Source organism: Echeneis naucrates, chromosome 8 (genome assembly GCF_900963305.1).
Source record: "Echeneis naucrates chromosome 8, fEcheNa1.1, whole genome shotgun sequence".
Lineage (NCBI taxonomy): Eukaryota > Metazoa > Chordata > Actinopteri > Carangiformes > Echeneidae > Echeneis > Echeneis naucrates.
The window spans coordinates 5,823,090-5,840,477 of record NC_042518.1 but is presented as its reverse complement, the minus strand read 5'-3'; the positions used below and the strand labels follow the sequence as shown (position 1 = coordinate 5,840,477).

The 17,388-nt window shown below is 41.4% G+C and overlaps 1 protein-coding gene across 8 annotated transcripts in view; it reads right to left on the bottom strand.

Annotated features, from left to right (window-relative positions):
- Nucleotides 1–18: 18 nt before the first annotated feature.
- LOC115047523 (inactive phospholipase C-like protein 2) overlaps nt 19–17,388 on the bottom strand; it is a 65,615-nt gene continuing 48,245 nt past the window's right edge. The window contains exons 5-12 of one of the 8 annotated variants that reach the window (XM_029508506.1): nt 13,334–13,443; nt 7,247–10,059; nt 6,342–6,398; nt 2,777–2,845; nt 1,511–2,522; nt 1,197–1,301; nt 1,002–1,095; nt 19–606 (exon numbers count right to left, since the gene is read on the bottom strand). In XM_029508506.1, the coding sequence (XP_029364366.1) occupies nt 9,607–10,059; nt 13,334–13,443 (563 nt within the window). In that variant the 3' untranslated portion in view covers nt 19–606; nt 1,002–1,095; nt 1,197–1,301; ... (2 more) ...; nt 6,342–6,398; nt 7,247–9,606. Of the gene's footprint in view, nt 610–1,001; nt 1,096–1,196; nt 1,302–1,510; nt 2,523–2,776; nt 10,060–13,333; nt 13,444–17,388 lie in introns of all 8 variants that reach the window. The other 7 variants (XM_029508508.1, XM_029508509.1, XM_029508510.1 and 4 more) reach the window with 7 other exon arrangements.

Here is a 17,388-nt window from a genome sequence, read left to right as displayed (position 1 = left end):
AACCTACACTTTCAAACGTTAAGATTTATATGTCATCATTTCCTTTTCCTTTTTTTTTTTTTTTTTTACACACACAAAACAACATTTGTACTCTTGTACATGCAAGTACAATTAGGTATATGTTACACCTTTACCTACAGTTTAAAGGTCTGGACACCAACAGTACACAGTCAGTCATAACGTATTTCACTTCATCTTCTCAAATCATTAAAAAAAAATTAATAAATAAAAACTAAATGCCTATAATGTCAATATTCTGTGCATTGTTCATTTATTTTTCAACACTTACAAACACAATGTACCTTTGTCCACTCATTGACATAAGAACTCATTTTAAGGTTACATTTTTTATGAAGAGGCTTTTATGTGCATTAAACAAATAACGCCTTTGCTTAAAAGTAAATCTCCTGTAAAGCCCAGAGTAACATTCAGCTCAGTTTCAAAGAGCAATCAGCACTGGGACTACATGTTATGTGTGGCCAGAGCTGATCCACATACACATTTGAGGACAGGGTTCATTCTCAGGTGGATACTCTGGAGCAGCAGCAGCAGCAGCATGGGGAAGTTTGTTGGTTTCCTTTCAGTAAGGGAGCCCTTATTTTTCTTCTGCTTTAAATGACAGAGGTTATTAATTTAGATTGTTATTTTTATTTGGCTATTGTTTATTTTTAGGTTTAATCAGTTTTGTTTTTGTTTTCTAGTTTAGAGTGGAAGTGTCAGGTGTGACGGCCCACTGCGTGGCTGACTCCGTGCTTCCCCATCTCTTTTTAGTTGATTACTTCTTCATGGGTTAACATCCCCCCACCCCCCAGTGATTTCATTTAATTTGAAAATTTAAAAAAATAAATAAATATTTGCAAACTCTTGTGTGGTGTCCTTATGTTATGGTGTCATTGAGCCAAATTTTTTGCCATTGTTTAAATGCTACGAGACTGTCTCGCTCTATCTCTCACACAAACACATGCATGTGTATACAAAACCTATTGTCCTAACAGACATACCTGTAGAAACAGAGAGAAGTGGTCTTTTCCTCTTTTCTCCAAATCTCTTCCTTGCGTAGTTAGCTATGGGGATTCGTTGGTGTTGTTCCATTAGCTGACATGCAAATAGACAAACAGGAAAAAAAAAAAAAATCATAATAATAATAAAATATATAAAGAGAAATTATTTATCAATAATCCAAAAAAATTAACCACCTAGATATACCATCACAAAGCTCTACAACTTGCCAAGAGCTGAAGCCAGAACAGAGTCCACTCAGCCAGCTGATCCTTACACAGACAGCTTCAGGACAGCAATACCTGCACCATCACACCAAGCCAAATCATAAATCTCAAGGAAATAGATATTGTGTATTTGAAGGAAACAACCAAAACACAGATTAAACTACAATGTTATCTGGCCCCTAAAAACAAAATTCACACAACTGGAGACCTGCCATAAACATTTTTCATGTACCTTTAATAGAGTAATAGAGAAATTGTGACAGAACTTTTCAAAATGTACTCACGAGTGCCACCAAAGTGCTTTATAATGGTGTCCAGGAAGGTATTTTGTGGAGCAAGGAGGCCTTTCATCACAGGCATCATGTACCAAAAGGAAGAGGCAGACTCTTAAAGAAGTTCCCAGCAGTTCCTCACCGTTCCCCAAAGATGACCTGAAAGAGAACCCCGGTGTCTCTCCTTGGACTCCTTTGTAAATCCTCTATGAGCTTATGAGCTGTTTCTACTCTGCGCTTTTAAGATGAAACAACTAACTTACTTCATGCAGAAAATCTCATTTTATCCTCAGACGAGAGCTCAGGGTTGCTGTAGTTGTCCAAAGCTTTTCCCTCAGCATGGAATCAATAGCATTGAGGAGTGAGTCTGACTCCACTCATAGTTCCTGCCATCTGAGTCCCCTCCCTCCGTCTGTCCTCCATAGAAAAGCCTGAGCCATCCCCCATTTCCACACAGTGTAAAATTATGAGTTTGCTCTCCCTTTCTCTCTCCTTCTCCTACAGATCCTGCATCCTCCTACTTCTCAGTCCCCAGAGAAGTTCTGCTGGGTCTTTCACTTTTTATTTTACTCTCTCCTGTTCTCTCTACCTCTGCCTCTTTTTTTGGAGCACCGTCTATGCTGTCTTGTTGCTCAGTCCGCTTTCTTTGAATGACCACTAATGGTCACAAATGTTGGAAAGCTATTGTAAAGGATGATGTGTATCCACAATGAAAGAGCAAAGGAGAGCCTCAGCACATTTGTTTCAGAATATCATTGCCAACTATCAACCATAAACAAACACCTGTGTACATAGTTGCTGTTACACACATGATATAGGCCTTATGTGGACCTAACAGATAATTATTGTGAATGAAACCCAGACATACCAATAGTGTCTCTGCTTCTGCTCCCACACCACACCCAGGGCAGACAAAGGGCTGCCCAGGTGCTCCTTACTCTGTCTCAAAGGTGATCACTCAGACCCACTGCTGCCCTCTCTGGTAGATATCCCACACACACTACCTTACAACCAGATCCTCACCCTGAGAGAAAATGAGAAAAATAAACAGAACAAAATGTGTCTCAACATTATGCGAGGAAAAATCTGCTCTGCAAAATTTCACATCCAATGAGACCTGACATTTCATTAATGCATCCATTATTGAAGTCCATCCTAATCCATGAAAAGGTAAAAAAAAAAAAAATACAATCTATTGAACAAAAATTCATATCAGAGGAATTCTGTAAAGGTCAGTGTGTAAAAAAATGTTTTTGTGTCGTAGTCAGATTTTATCACCTTTAAAACATAAGCAAGCAGCCATCTAGTGGTTGAGGGAGAAAGGCAGATTCTGCTTCAGCCTCGTGTCTGGAGCAACACAGACAAAAAGGCAGTGGTGAGACTTCTCTATCTGTGTGGAGACATGCCAGCTCAAGTAACACTAATTCTGCAACTAGACTGATTTGGACACAAAAACCATCAACTGCCCTGCTTTTCTGATTCACCACATGCTATAAAGAAATATTAATAATTGTAGAATAAAAAATAAAATGGTGAACAGTATGGCACTTACTGTCCAATGACAGTTAAAAACCTTCAGTTATTCTACAGAAACTTTTTCTAAGAATACAAATAATAACAGAAAGACAGATGGTGAAATAATTTTAAGGTGAATTTATTGTTTATTTTTTAAGATTTATTTATTGAACAAGGTAATATGATAACCATGTGATTTTTTTTTTTTTTTTAATCCTATGAAAAGTTTTTGGGAGAAACCGGAGCACCCGGAGAAAACCCAACAGTTAATAGCTACCGTTGACTTAATTAATGTGAGCAAATGTGAGCAAAAGTTAAGATGCAGTGCCAGTGGGAGGTCCAGACTGAGATGGGGAGCTGGGGACTATACGTGGTAAGGGGGTTTTGGATTTAATATTCCATGAGCAGGGCTGCAAAGGTTTAGATGCAGTGCCAGTGGGAGGTCTGATTTGAACTCCATCACGGGGAGACATGTTCACAGTCTTCAATTTATTTGCAGACTGAGCTGGGGAGCTGGGGACTATAGGTGGTAAGGGGGTTTTGGATTTAATATTCCATGAGCAGGGCTGAAAAGGTTTAGACGCAGTGCCAGTGGGAGGTCTGATTTGAACTCCACGAAGGGGACCCATGTCATTCATTTCCAATGTTTGTGCAGACTGAGATGGGGACCTGGGGACAGTAGATCTTAAGCGGATTTTGAATTTGTCAGTAGAGTTAAACTCTTTCTGAATGGTGGTTAGTGGCTTTTTGACTAGAGGGGGTTTTGGGACGTATCGAGATTCCTCTCTCTTCTCCAATTTGAGCTTCCTCAACTCCTCTTTGCATGTGTTCAGTTCTTTGTCTTGTTTGTCTAAGGTGGTCTGACATCCCATAAGTGATCCTTTTGTTGCATTTATCTCCTTTTTAAGCTTTCTGTTATCCCAAACACACTCTGAGTACTTCTGCCTTATATCTTTTATGCTCTTCTCCAACTCCTCAATCTTCTTGTTTTTTTCTAACAGCTCTTCCTGTTGTTTCTTCTCAGCAACCGAGGGCTCACTCTTCTTGGAGGGAAGAATTTTTGTATCTCTGATGGGCTGGTTGGCCAATTGGCCGTTCAAGTAATGCCTTTGAAAGTATCTTCCTGGCTGCTTCATCGCTTGAGCTTTCATCACCTCCAGTTCACGTTGGAGATCGATCTTGTCCAGGTGGAGAGACTTGACTTCCTGCATATATTCTTTGATTTCGTCTTCAAATTTGACTACATTAGCTTGCTGGAGGTCTATTTTCTGTTGCATCTGCACTGTCAGTTCTTTGTATTGTGCCAGCTCTTTGTCCACGTTCTGCTTCTGTTCCAATAGCTGGGCCAAGGATTGCTCCTGCAGGATCCGGCTTTTTTCAGAAGCGACTGCAAATTGTTGCTGTGCCGTCTTTATTTCTGTCAGCTGCTGTTTGGTTTTTACCAGCTGCTCCTTGACAGAAAGATGTTCCCTATTCAGTGTGGCCAGGTCAATCTGCTTTGCATTCAACTCTGTAGTCTTCGCTTTCACTTCCTTTTTGATTTCCTGAATTTCTGTATCACGTTCAGAAATCAGTGCCTGAGCTTCGAACAGGTCTTTCATGGCAAGGTTTCTCATGCCTTCCACATTTCCAATTTTGACAGTTTGCTGTCTTTCCTTTCTCTCCATGCAACGAATTGTAGACCTCAAGTCAGTGATCTCCTGGAATTCAGTCTTAATGCAGGCAGTGTGTTTTTCCTCCCGAGCTAAAATGTTGCTGTTGTGAGCATTGAGGCGTTTCACCTCCTGTTCCAACGTTGATATTTGGTTGTGCTGTTTCTCCATCTCAAGTCTGTAACCATTTAACTCCTCTTTTGTGTGATTATACCGATCCCTGCATTGATTCAGGTTATGTTGCAAGGTTAGCTGTGAACTCTTTAATTCATCACACAGTGTTGAGAGTTCAACGTTTTCCTTTTTCAGACGGTGGGCTTCTGTCCTGTAACTGTCAGCTTTCTTTTGGATTTTTTGGTGTCTTTTGTCCTGATCTGCAAGCTTTCTTTCAGAGACCTCCATTTTTTCTATTTTATGTGAAAGGTGCTCTACTTGACCCTGCCAAAATGTTGACATTGCTTTTTCCTCTTGTAATTTAGTCTTTGTATGGTCATGTTCCACATCTTTCCTTTGTATAACCTGTTTCTGTTCTTCCATTGTTTTGACAGCAAAGGTTTGTTGCCCTGTCAGCTGTTCGTGCTGATGTTTCAACGTCTGGTATTGGGTAGATAGATTTTTTAATTCCATCTTGACTTTATTGAAGTTGTCTACAAGATCCTTTTCCTGCTGCTCCCTCAGTGACCTTTCCGCTTTGTACTTTTTTTCTAACTCCCTGCAGTTTTTTTCCAGATGCAGAGTTTTTTTCTCTGAAGCGGTCTTTACCTTTTCTCTGTCAACCCGTTCCTTGCATAACTCGGTTTTGGCTTTCTGTAAGTCTTTCCTTTGGTTTTCCAAACAGAGGCTCTGTTCATGGCTTAAACGCATCAGTTTAGATATCTCAATTTCTTTGTATTCGAAACTGGCTTTTCCCGTTTGGAGTTTTGCAATTTCCTTCTCTAAGCAAGAAATTTTTAGCATCAGCCTTTTTTCATTTTCTAAACTCCGATGTAATGCTTCCTTTATCTTCGACACACTCATTGTTTCTTCTTGTTGTGTTGACATCTTCGAAGACTTGTTCACTCCAAAGTATATTGGTTTGGTATGTGTTCACAGTGTTAACTCTATGTCCTGCTTATAGAGACAGACAGTGAATTCCAGTCTCTAATACAACATTCACTGTGATGTCATCAAGACAAATGGCTTTGATCCATTACATTCCAAGTGCGTGATGTCACACACTTCAAAGGACAATAGCCAAATGAATTTTCGCTGACTGGTGCCAAACCTCTGCTCTATGGTTTCTATGGTTACCCACAGTACTGAAAAACCTACATTTTCAAACGTCAAGGTTTGTATATTATCATTAGCTTTTTTTTTTTTTTTTTTAACACGCAAAACAACATTTGTACTCTGGTACATACAAGTACAATTTAGGTATATGTTACACATTTACCTACAGTTTAAAGGTCTGGACACTGGCAGAACCTTTACCAATTATCAGGTTCCATATGCGAGGATACATCCGCTGTGCACATCTCACATCCATTGACTCCTGACATTTCATTAATGCATCCATTATTAAAGTCTACCCTAATCCATGAAAAGGTCAACAAATACAGTCTATTGAACAACAATTCTTATCAAAGGAATTTTAATATGGTCAGTCTGTAAAAAATGTTTTTGTGTTGTGTATTTACCTTTGTAGGCATCATCGTCAGATTTCATCGACCCTTAAAACATGCGCAAGCCGCCATCTAGTGGTTGAGTTGAGGGAGATAGGCAGATTCTGTTTCAGCCACATGTACTGTATGTGGCCTGTTGCTAAGCCGAAGTTGTTCTGAATTGTGTCCCTGATTTTTCATGGGTTACTCTGCAATGTTTCCAATTATGTGTCTTTAAATCATTAAAAAGTGAGCGAAACAAAAACTGGTCTTGTTTTTGACATTTTAGAGGACCTTTTTCATCACAGTAAAAGGAAACCTCACTAAAAGGTGAATAAATACTCAAGGTTTCAACGTTTTCAATGCAGCATTTTTCATTTGAGGCTAGAACACATTTAACATCAACATTTAATGCTGCCAATAAATTTGTAAGTTCCTCACATAACTGATTTTGTCATTCACACAGTTTTATACTTTGTGAAAGACATATTTTTATCTAGGTGAGCAAATGTAAAGGGTCTGACACTTTTCACTTATCGAATGATCATTAGTCACATCTTAGTATCAGCACCATTTTGTGGCCCATTTTATTCCCACACTATGATGGACTCCTGGGGTTGTCATATCAAGTAACAATAGAGGCTTAGATGTGAGCTGAATCATGGTTTTGTCTTTTTTTTTTCCCACAGGGAGATAACATTTGTGTTTGGATAAATAAATTAATATGTCAAATCACTTCCAATCTCTCGCTGCTCTTTCTCAAGCATCTCTGGATTACAATGTTAGTTGTAAATGTGTCTGTTTAAGTTTTTGTGTATACACTACTAGCCAAAACGCTTTCTTATTCAACTGAAAAGGAAAGTGTGTCCAAACATTTGACTGGTACTGTACTGACAAAATTCTTAAATGATGAATGAAAAATAACATTTCAGCTACCTTACCTTATTACCTTATCACATCTATCCCAGCAGCTTTCTGGAGGTTGGCTGGGAACCACATCCTCTTTTGAGTTGCGTGAAAGGGAGCCATCTGATTTTTCTGTCTCACAGGGGAAGAACAAGTTTCATTCATGTTATTCAGGCTAAAACAAGCACAGGCACAACACCAACGAAACTCATTTTTTCTTGTTGCTATTAATTAGTCTTCTGTGGTAGAACATCTCCAAGGCACTCTGCTGGACTTTTAGACAAACAACAGGTATATCTTTGTGGCTGCATGCCAAAGGTTTATTAAGACATACCATTTTAGTGAGCGGTGAGGGGCAGAATGCTAGAGTTTGTATGGGCTTTATTTGTTATACAAAGGGGAACACAATGACAGATCAATAGTGCTTTTCTTGCACTCACACAGAGAAGTCTGTCGCGTTCATAATGTCCCCATAATTCCACAGTGCTGCTCATAGAAAATACCTTCCCGCTCATGAGTAAATACAAAAGTAATGATTGGTTTTCATATCGTAGATCCTCACAGCCATAATACTTAGCTTAATATTTGTTGCCATCTTGTGGACAACAGGTAGCACTGCTTTAAATAGACAAACTTATTCATTTTAAAATTGGTCAAGTAAACGGCCCACCTCTTGTTTATTGATTAAAAAAAGATTATATAATATTATATCAAAAGGAATCGATAGAGCCTTCCAAAAGCTTTATATATCGATTGCTTTACATTCACACTGAAAGCCGCTGCCAAAATGGTCTAAAGAGCTGGTGGTGTCTAGCAGAAAACAATCAACAGAGTCATTCTCTGAAGCCGGTGCAGCAAAAAACTTTTCAGCAAACGACTGCCCGAGGAATTGATGGATACACTGTTCAAATTCAAGTCACACCACTGAGAATGGGCACATCTGACAATCCCCCAAATTCATCCCCTTTTGAAAGTCAGCAAAGCAATGAACGAGAGGAGACAGGATAAACAACAAAGCCAGTTTTAATGGGCCATTTAAAGGAGCTCTTACAGAATCCACGCTCACTTTGCAGTGAAACACGTCAGGTTCTTATTTGACGTTGTGGCGCTAACCCGTAATCTCTCGTTCTAGTCCCACATGCACTGGTTGCCTGATCTGCACCACAGAACAATAGGTGTCAAATCACTGCGTGTGGATGTTAAAAAAAGAATCGGAATATCAATAGAACTAACAACAATTATAATATCAATCATTAATGTCTGCTTCTGCAAGAATTATTATAGCAATATATTTTACCCTTCGTACATTTTACATACAGTTTACATCTATATATATTTACTTTATTTTGTGTTTTTATTGACAGCAGTACCATGTTCCTGTTGACCTTTGACCTCTAACAGGCAGGGTCGGGTATTCCAGTTGTAATTGGCTGGTGAGCTCCACCACTTAACTATGTGGGGTAGCTCCACCCTGGGAGACCAAAACACCAACTTACATAACGTCACACACACACAGTCCTGGGGAAGAGACAAGGTACCCTGTGGGGGGAGTCCTATGGAATCACAGGTTTGCGGGGCACGGCGGAGCTTGACACCAGCAGGGGATGCAAGTGGAGTGTCTGTGTAACAGCGCACACATCCAGGCAGCTGCATTATGTTTTTCTGTTTTAGCTCTACAGCTCCATGGCTTGTGCTGAGACGGTCATCTGTGAGTCCCACAGAGCTCAGCCTAGACAAGCTGCTCTACTTTTTGTGCACTTGAAAATAAAAATGACATCCTCTTTATTGAGAGGATTGAAGGATTGCTCTCTGTTTTTATGTTTTAGATGGAGGAGGGTGAGCGTAAGCAAGAAGAAGAAAATAAAAGCTTGTTGACATGCTGAAGGAGTCTGCAAAAAGGAAAAGGCAAATTTGTGGCATTAAACACCAGTGTGAGGTAAAGCCTGTACCCACAGAGTTAGAGTACATCGTGGAAATGCATGTAGCTAGCACTGCCCAGAAAGAGACAGGTATCTCCGACTTACTTATCCAACTGCTCCTATGTTGAAACACTCCCAAATTTTAACCTTTTAATTTTCACGAGAGAAAATGGGAGAGAAGAGACCAAAGCCTGGCAAAGATGGAAGCAAAAATGTTTTATAAACCTTGTCTTTCCAGTTTTCCATCAGAAAATGTGTGATTGAAGTGTGAGGTCTCTCCTCTTTCTCTCCTTAAGCCCTCAGACTTGTGTCTCACTTCTAACACGGCGTGTCTTCCTCACCATTATCACCTCTTTAACTCTTTCCATCACTTGCTCCATCTCCCTTTTGTTACTGGCCACCTGCTCCTTGTCCTTTTCTATCTCGCTATCTCTGTCTCTCTTTGGGTAGGATTCTCTATGGGCACAGGCTGCGGGTCAGCAGGATCCAGCAGGATCATCACTGACTGTTTCCTTCTCTGGGACAGCTTTGAGAGGCCCTGCTGCCTTCTGCTGCTGGCTCTGGAACTGAAAATGGAACTGGGGTATGGGTGGGGGTTGGTGATATGCCGGTGGCTTTGAAAGAGTTTGGGGCAAAGGGAAAGCCGTCAGTTGGGGGTTTGGCTGGGGAAGAGGATAGACATGAGCCTGAGGTGCGATCTTGGATTGGGGCTGATTTTGGGGCTGGTGTGGCGGTGGAGGCTGTGGTTGGGGCTTGGCCTGAGGTTGCTGCTGTATCTGGACCTGCTGTGGCTGGTGGAGGGGATGATGTTGGAGCTGGGGGGAAGCTGCCCCATTCTTACTGAGGCCACAGGACTGAGCAGCACAGTGGATCTGACGCAGGGTGTCCAGGGCCTCGCTCTTAGCGTGCCTCAGCAGGTCTGCCTGACCCTGAAAACGAGACAGGAAGAGAGAACAAGCGACAGCTTTGTCAGCAGATCATAAGGCAACAAAGGAGCAGGAAACATCTTTGATATCCATCGCTTCAGAGCAGTTTGTTTGTTCTTCGTACCTATTTGAACAGGTGTCTATGGAAAGAGAAATTTGTGTCTCTACCTAGTTAAACAGTTAAAAAAAAAAACAAAAAAACCAAAACATTCTGGTTATGATTTTGGAAAAATGATTTTCCTTTACGCATTAACTACTATGTTGCAAAAGGGGGCAGTATAAAGCCACTGACTGGAGGCCTCTGGTTGATTGCCAGGTCCTCCAACTGCTCCTCTCAGCTGGTAAATTGTGCTATCATATGGTGATAATGTTATACTACATTTCTGCTCTTCATTTGGGAGCATCCAGTGATGAATCTCTGCCATATGTGCAGGAAGTGGTCAGGGCAGGCATCCTGCTTTACAGCACTGTCAAGCCAGTTTGGACCACTGCCATGGCTGCCAGCCTCCCTATGCTAGCTGTCTCTGCCATGAGGAAATGTGGTGAAGTCTTCTCCACAGGCACTTATTTCTGTGTGCAAGAGCTTCTTATGTTATTATTAGAACTGGTATAAAGGAAGAAAGGAAATCTGACCACATGCTTTTTATAAACTCCCTTCATTTCTTCCACCTCTCTTTCAGGCCTTACAGTCCTGCCACAACCTTTTCTGTGTGTCTGTTCCGCCACTTTTTCTTCACGCCGCCGCTCCTCCAACATCTGTTCGCAGGCAAGTTGAAAGCAGTTGCCTTCCCATCTGTGAATCTGCATATTTTCCCTCTACCTCCCACTGAATTTCCCTCCCGCTGACCCGCTGTGTCAGCTCAGTGGTCTAACATCCCCTGCGAGGACGCACGGATTGACCTGTTCTGCACCAGACTCAAGTGTAAACGGTGTGCGTGTGTGTGTGTGTGTGTGTGTTGGGGGGGTGGGGTCAATGTGCTCAAACCCACAAGGCAGTCTGACATATTGTGTGATAACAGAAGGTCCTGCCCTGCACACAATGACCAATGTTCTACTGCTATAGGTGATGTTAACACGCTGCAAGTGGCTTCTTACCTGAGCGACTCCAGTGTGCCAACCACGAGCATGAATAAGCCATGTTAAAAAAACAAAACAAAACAACAACTAAGAAAAAAAAAAAAAGACGAATTATGTAAGCCATGAGTCACTGAGCATAAAATCAGGCAATATGAAGCTTCTTCTTTCCCAGCAGAGCCAAATCAGGACCTAACTTGTGTCACACCAATGGCTGGCCTTAAGCTATTCACAGGGGAGCTAAACCCAAGCGAGGCCAGCCACCAAATCCCACCACTATATTGTTATATTATATTGTATAATCGTCTCTCTTATCAGAATACCCAAGGAGAAATTGGGCAGGCAACAACCTGCTTGGGGTAGATTAATTTAAAGTTGTAGATGGAGATAGAGAAGAGTACCTGGCAATAAAGTAAATCTCCCTGAAATATCATCAATGGTTTGAATGAGTTCCTATTTGACGCATCAACAATACAACATAAAAAAGGGGTTGGAGAAAACCTTGTGCAGGAGCTCTCTGTACCACACAGCTAAAGGCCATCCTGCAATGAAGAATCATCAGTGGCCAAAATATGAGCAGGAACTGGATCCAATACATGATGAAAAGCCTCAGACAACACTTTCGATGACAACAGGGTGGTGATTATTAGGGAGGACAGACGAGGCTAAATGGTTTTGGTTTTGGTTCATGTTACTGTTACTGTTCTGTTACTGTTCTGTACTGATGCATTATGTTCGACATTTGCTTCTGAACCACTTGTTCTGTTGCTGCAGTTTTCAATTTTCTCTTGACAGGAAGCTACATTTAGTGACAGGGTGGGACCACTGGAAGAAAAACAGAAAAAATACTCCTGTTCACCATGACAGCTCTGATCGAACTGTATTTGCCAAATTTAGGCCTGCAACAGGAGTTGGGATTTTCTCTCTCACTTTTTCGCATCCCGGCCTGCTGAGGACCTGGGGAGGTTAGCGGGTGAAATAACCAGGCATGGCATCAAGCACTGGCAAAAACAGGCACCAGCTTCTCACCAACCGTTCAGTATGAGAAACAATGACGGATGCAATGAAGGATGGGAGGAGGCGTTATGTGAGAACCAAGATGCCCTGATGTTTTTTTTTTTGTTTGTTTTTTTAAAAGAGAGGGGTTCAAGAGAGGATGAAAGGGAGATGTGTCTGTGCATGTGGAGAGACAAAGCAGGGGGCGGCGTTTCATGGATTTAGGAGTGACAGGTGTCAAGGGAGTTGGGTGGAGATGGGGATTAGATTTGGGTGTCCTCCTGTTGAGCTACTTAAGCACATGCACTCTGATTCTACAGCGTGCAATGAAGCGTAATGAAGATTAATTTGTCTGCTTGGACACATAGCAACAGTTCAAGGGAAAGAAGAAGACAGGTCCTTTCAACACTGATCCAGCAGTGCTACAGACATAACTTCTGAAATTCATTTATCAATTTGTCATTGAACATTTAATTTATCTATAAAAAACACTATCTATAAACGGGAACAAATAAAAATGAAAGATTTACTTTTAAAATTTACAGGTTAATCTTACAGAAATTATTTTGATCATTTGATGTCCTCTCACATAAAAGCTAACGGTTAGTAAAGATGCCTCATGTTTGATAGAGCTTACATGAAAAAGCAAAGAGGAATCAAACACTCCCAACAAAGAGCTCAGCCAGAGGAGCTTCGTCACTCAATACTATATGATTTCAAGGAGATGAGATGGGATATAAATATCGAAGCTGAGCTGTGCTCACGTATCCAAACAGCCCCACTGTGCTGTGCACAGTCTGAACAGCATGTGCTATTTTATCAGCATCATCTTCAAGGTATATCCAAAAGGGCCAGTGTCTCCTCATGAGAAATAACACACCACTTCGCACACTCCTCTCCAAATATCTGTGAACAATCTCATCATATCTTTTCAAGATACTTAGTTGAGCAAATAAATCAAGTGGAACTTGGAAGCAACAGTACGTATTTAAGAGATTTAGGGATTAGGGGGTAGGTGAATACAATTAGCCCCAGGACACCATGTAGTTTAATCTCAGCAACAGGTTCTGGGATTGCTCAGACATCTGATTACTGTTTCTTGTATAAATTATATGTTGCTGCATCTGTCAAAGGCAGTTTTGTGGGTCTGTGTCGTGCTATGTTATGTTGTGACAGCAGTTGTGAGGTGTGATTCGGCTCATCTCACCTTGAGCACGGTGATGTTCCACGCATAGCTCTCCATGGCTTTATGAAGCTTGCGTCCTTTCAGGCCCTCCTTAGCTCCAATGCGGTGCAGGTCCTCATGAAAGTCCAGGCCTGGAAAGAGAAAATTAAATGCGAAATATACAATACTAAGGATATTTGTCCTTCAAAGTAATTTTGGTAAACTGACATATAAATCGATTTTTTTTATATTGACAATATTGTCATTGTCATTTTTTTTTTTTGGAAAGACATACACAAATAAATTGAAGGACACAGACTGCACTTAAATTTTATTTTATATAGTTTTTATATGGTCTTGTAAAGAGCTGTTCTTGTTTAAAGTAAAACAAAAGTCAAATGGAGGTCATCCATTTAACCTCTGTGACTGCATCTATGATCTAGCAACATAAGCTTAGATAATTGTGGGGAATCGTTGGCAATGACTCATTTCATCTCAAATACAAAAACAACAGCAGTTAAAGGTGAAACAGCACTGATAATAACTAACAAAATTGTCACCTGTGCCTTCACAAAGCTTATAACTGAATGGAATTCAGTCAAATTCAATCATGTTGCTTTTTATCAGATGCACAAAACCTGCAAGTGTAAAACATGTGTAAAACATCCAGGTAATTCTTGAGCTGGAATTCAGTAGTTACACTTAGAGCTCAAAGAACAGCTTGAAAACGAAGTATTGCAACGTAGGCTAAACTATAATTAGTCTATCAGTTGGTACAGTTTCATTTATCCTAGTCAGACCATCAGTAATCCTCTGGGTTTAAAGAACAAACTCCTTCTAAAGCTGTAAGTCTCTGTCTGTTTGTCAAGTCTGTCCCAGACAACTGACCTTACACAACCCCAGCTTTGATTCAGCGCAGACACATTGACGAAATAAAATACGGTGTAATTCACACAAAGCGCACCATCACAAGTCATTCATTCTTCGGTTGGGAGCTACACTCAGTAACAAATAGGCAGATACACTGAGCTGACAGTTTATTAGGAACACCTAGCAAAGTGGAGAGCAGTCCCCCATTAAATCCTCCATCATGATGGTTGGAACTGTTTCAGATAGTTGACGATTGAACTCTGGTAATGTCAGATGTTACTGTTTGTGGTATTTTTTATTTTTTTCCCCTTTTGTTATACTGACAGGTGTTTTTTTTTTATTGTGTCTGCCCCATTTAAATCAGTGCGGCTCTGTATAATGAAACACTTTTCTGCAGCACCACACACTGCAGAATGTACAGCAGAATTACAGCCAGCCTCTCTAAAACAATTTCACAGAATCCTAAACAGGATTTACTTTAGGATGAATGCTGAATTAGACTGAATAAGTTTTAGCTTGGTGTCCCAAATAAACTGTAAACTGACATCCATTTTCATTTACATCTCTGGGGAGATGGCTTAAGGAGGTTGCTCTGACGGTCTGGTAGCCTTTCAGGTACATTTCATATTTCTGTGATGCGCAGTCGTACTTAAACTAGAGAAACTCCCTGTAGTAACATTTTCCACCAAATAATCTACAGAATACTTAAAACAGATCAAGAGACCTTTGTAATGAATACAGAAAATACCATCTCGGGCCTCCAGTGCACATCAGTGTCATGGCCCTTGTTCTCCAGTTTCCATATAAATGATGATGTAAAGTCGGTGCAGAATATCTGTTTCTGAGCCTGAAAGTTGTGTTAACAGGGTTCAGGGCTGATTTGATCCTGTAATCTGGTGTAGTTAATGGGCTGCTGCTGGTGCAGAGCTGAGCCAGGGGGGTTTGTGATCGCAGGACTTGGGGATTGAAGCAGGCACATGACTGAATATGAGCTGAAATTAGCTGGAGGCGACGTTCAGGAATACAGCCTCCTCAAGCATTTAATTTCCCAATTATTAAGCATTTTCTTCCCCCAACAGCCGCAGAGTTGCTGTCCTTTACTGCCACTTATAGACTATGAAATTTGAGTTAATAAACAGAATGTGGCCCCCATAGCATGCTCGTGAGTCAGGATACTATGCTTAGCCTCTCTGGTGAAAACAGAGAGCCGGAGAAATGTTAGTGCCAGGAGGTCTGAGAGAACAACAGCACGTCTTCTTCAGAGTAAACACACATATACAGTATGCAGAAAAAGCTCCCAGTCTCTGCATACAGCAGACTAAAGCTTATGTTTTTGTAATGAGTACTGCAGCAGCAAGCACACGTGCACAATTACAGACCGAGACATGGAGCGAGAGAGACACAGAAAAAAAGGGGGGAAAAGGGAAGTAAACAATAATATCGAACAGAATCTCCAAACAGCACCTGATGAAAACAAAGATGGGAAAAGGGGTTGAACGTGTGATACGCTCACATCTGAATACAGAGGACGTAACTCTCTAGTAGGCGATGAGCCCAGAAAACAATGACAGTAAAAAAGCTGAGAAAGACAAAAGGGAAAGCTGTGTTTTTATCTCTTGGATTTCCATGGTAATGGAACAAAATGGTCTCACAACGCACCAGTGCAATGGTCTGACAGAGACTGAGTCTTTGCATGAAGGGAGACATCAATAAATAAGGACGTTTGGGCTGGCAGCGATTTTCTAGCAGCTGATGAGCCCAGAACACAGTGATGGTAAAGAGCTGAGGAAGACAAAAGGGAAAGCAATGTCTTTATCTCTTGGATTTCCATGGTAATGGAACAAAATAATCCTGAAAAGTGCCATTGCAGTGGTCATTTGGAGTGTGAGTACTTCCGTGAAGGGAGATATCAATAAATAAGGCCGTTTTGGGCTGGCGGGGGACAGCAGCTCTTACATACAATGGATCTGCACCCCGTCATGGTTCCTGTTTTCACATGATTGCACGCAGGGCCGCTTTCACACCCAATATCTGACACACCACAGAAGAGATGTATAAATGGCTTCCTTAAGGTCTGGCCCATCTTTACAGTAAAGTGCAGTGGCTTCTGCTCGGCTGGCATCCGAGCTAAAGCCTAATTCAAGAATTCCATTGTGTTACAGGCTCTTGAGTTGTGCTTTCTGTGCACATGCCGTTTAGATATGCGTGCAGACACATAAGACACTGTACACACACATACAGACACAAAACACACAGTGATAGCATCTGGAGGTGCCAGAGTGTGCAGGTGTCTCTCCGGTCCCCCATTAGTGGTGTGTGTGATAGAAAGCCATCAATAATGCTCCAGGGGGTGGGGTGGGGCGGGAGGGTCATCCAGCACCTCTCCATCCTCATCAACACGTCAGCTTCACTGCCCAAATTAAACTGATTAGCTGCAATAATGACTGGGCATAAACTGAACACAGGAAGGAAAGAGGAAAAGGAGGTGGGGCAGCAGGGATAGAGTAGCCACAGCAGCGTAAAACTGTCCGTCGCCCTTTCTGGTATCCTGCTGAAGGAGAGAGAAATCTGCCAACGTGCCAGTCATTTCACGTTGCTCTGATTCTAAATGAACGGCAAGAGGGGCAGTGAGAGGTCAGTCCGGGGCTCTCGTTTCAGATTGCAGCCCGCATGTCGTCGTGATTATGGCATGTCACAACACCACTGAGCTAACGAGCATAGCACACTTTTAATGGCGAAGGCAAAAGTGTCAGATTCCATCAAAGGCCTTAAATTAAGCTTAGAGTTATTACACACACACGCCACTCCATCTCGTACTGTCTGTCTTCTGCTGACAGCCTGTCCCCTAATAGCACCTTTTGCCTTGCTTCTCACTGAGTCACTGCACAAAATATAGGATAAATATAGGACAAAACCTTCAATTCCATGTAAATCCACCAACCCACTCTTCCTGTGTCGCCACAGTCTGACACTCCGCCTGTGTTCAGGCTTATTGCTGTTTTCATTGTCAGTTTTTGGCATAACAAGTCTATCAAAAGATCTAAATTACTTCTTCTTAAGATATCAGGAAGATAGAGCGCTTTGCTGGTTCAACCGAACATACTGCCAAGATAGAGATGACAGAAAAGCGGAAGAAAACCCATCTAAAGAAAAGGCTTTCATCGGATCCAGTGATTTTAACTATGAAATTACGGATTACTTGGCCTGCTTCGACCCTCTTGACCTTT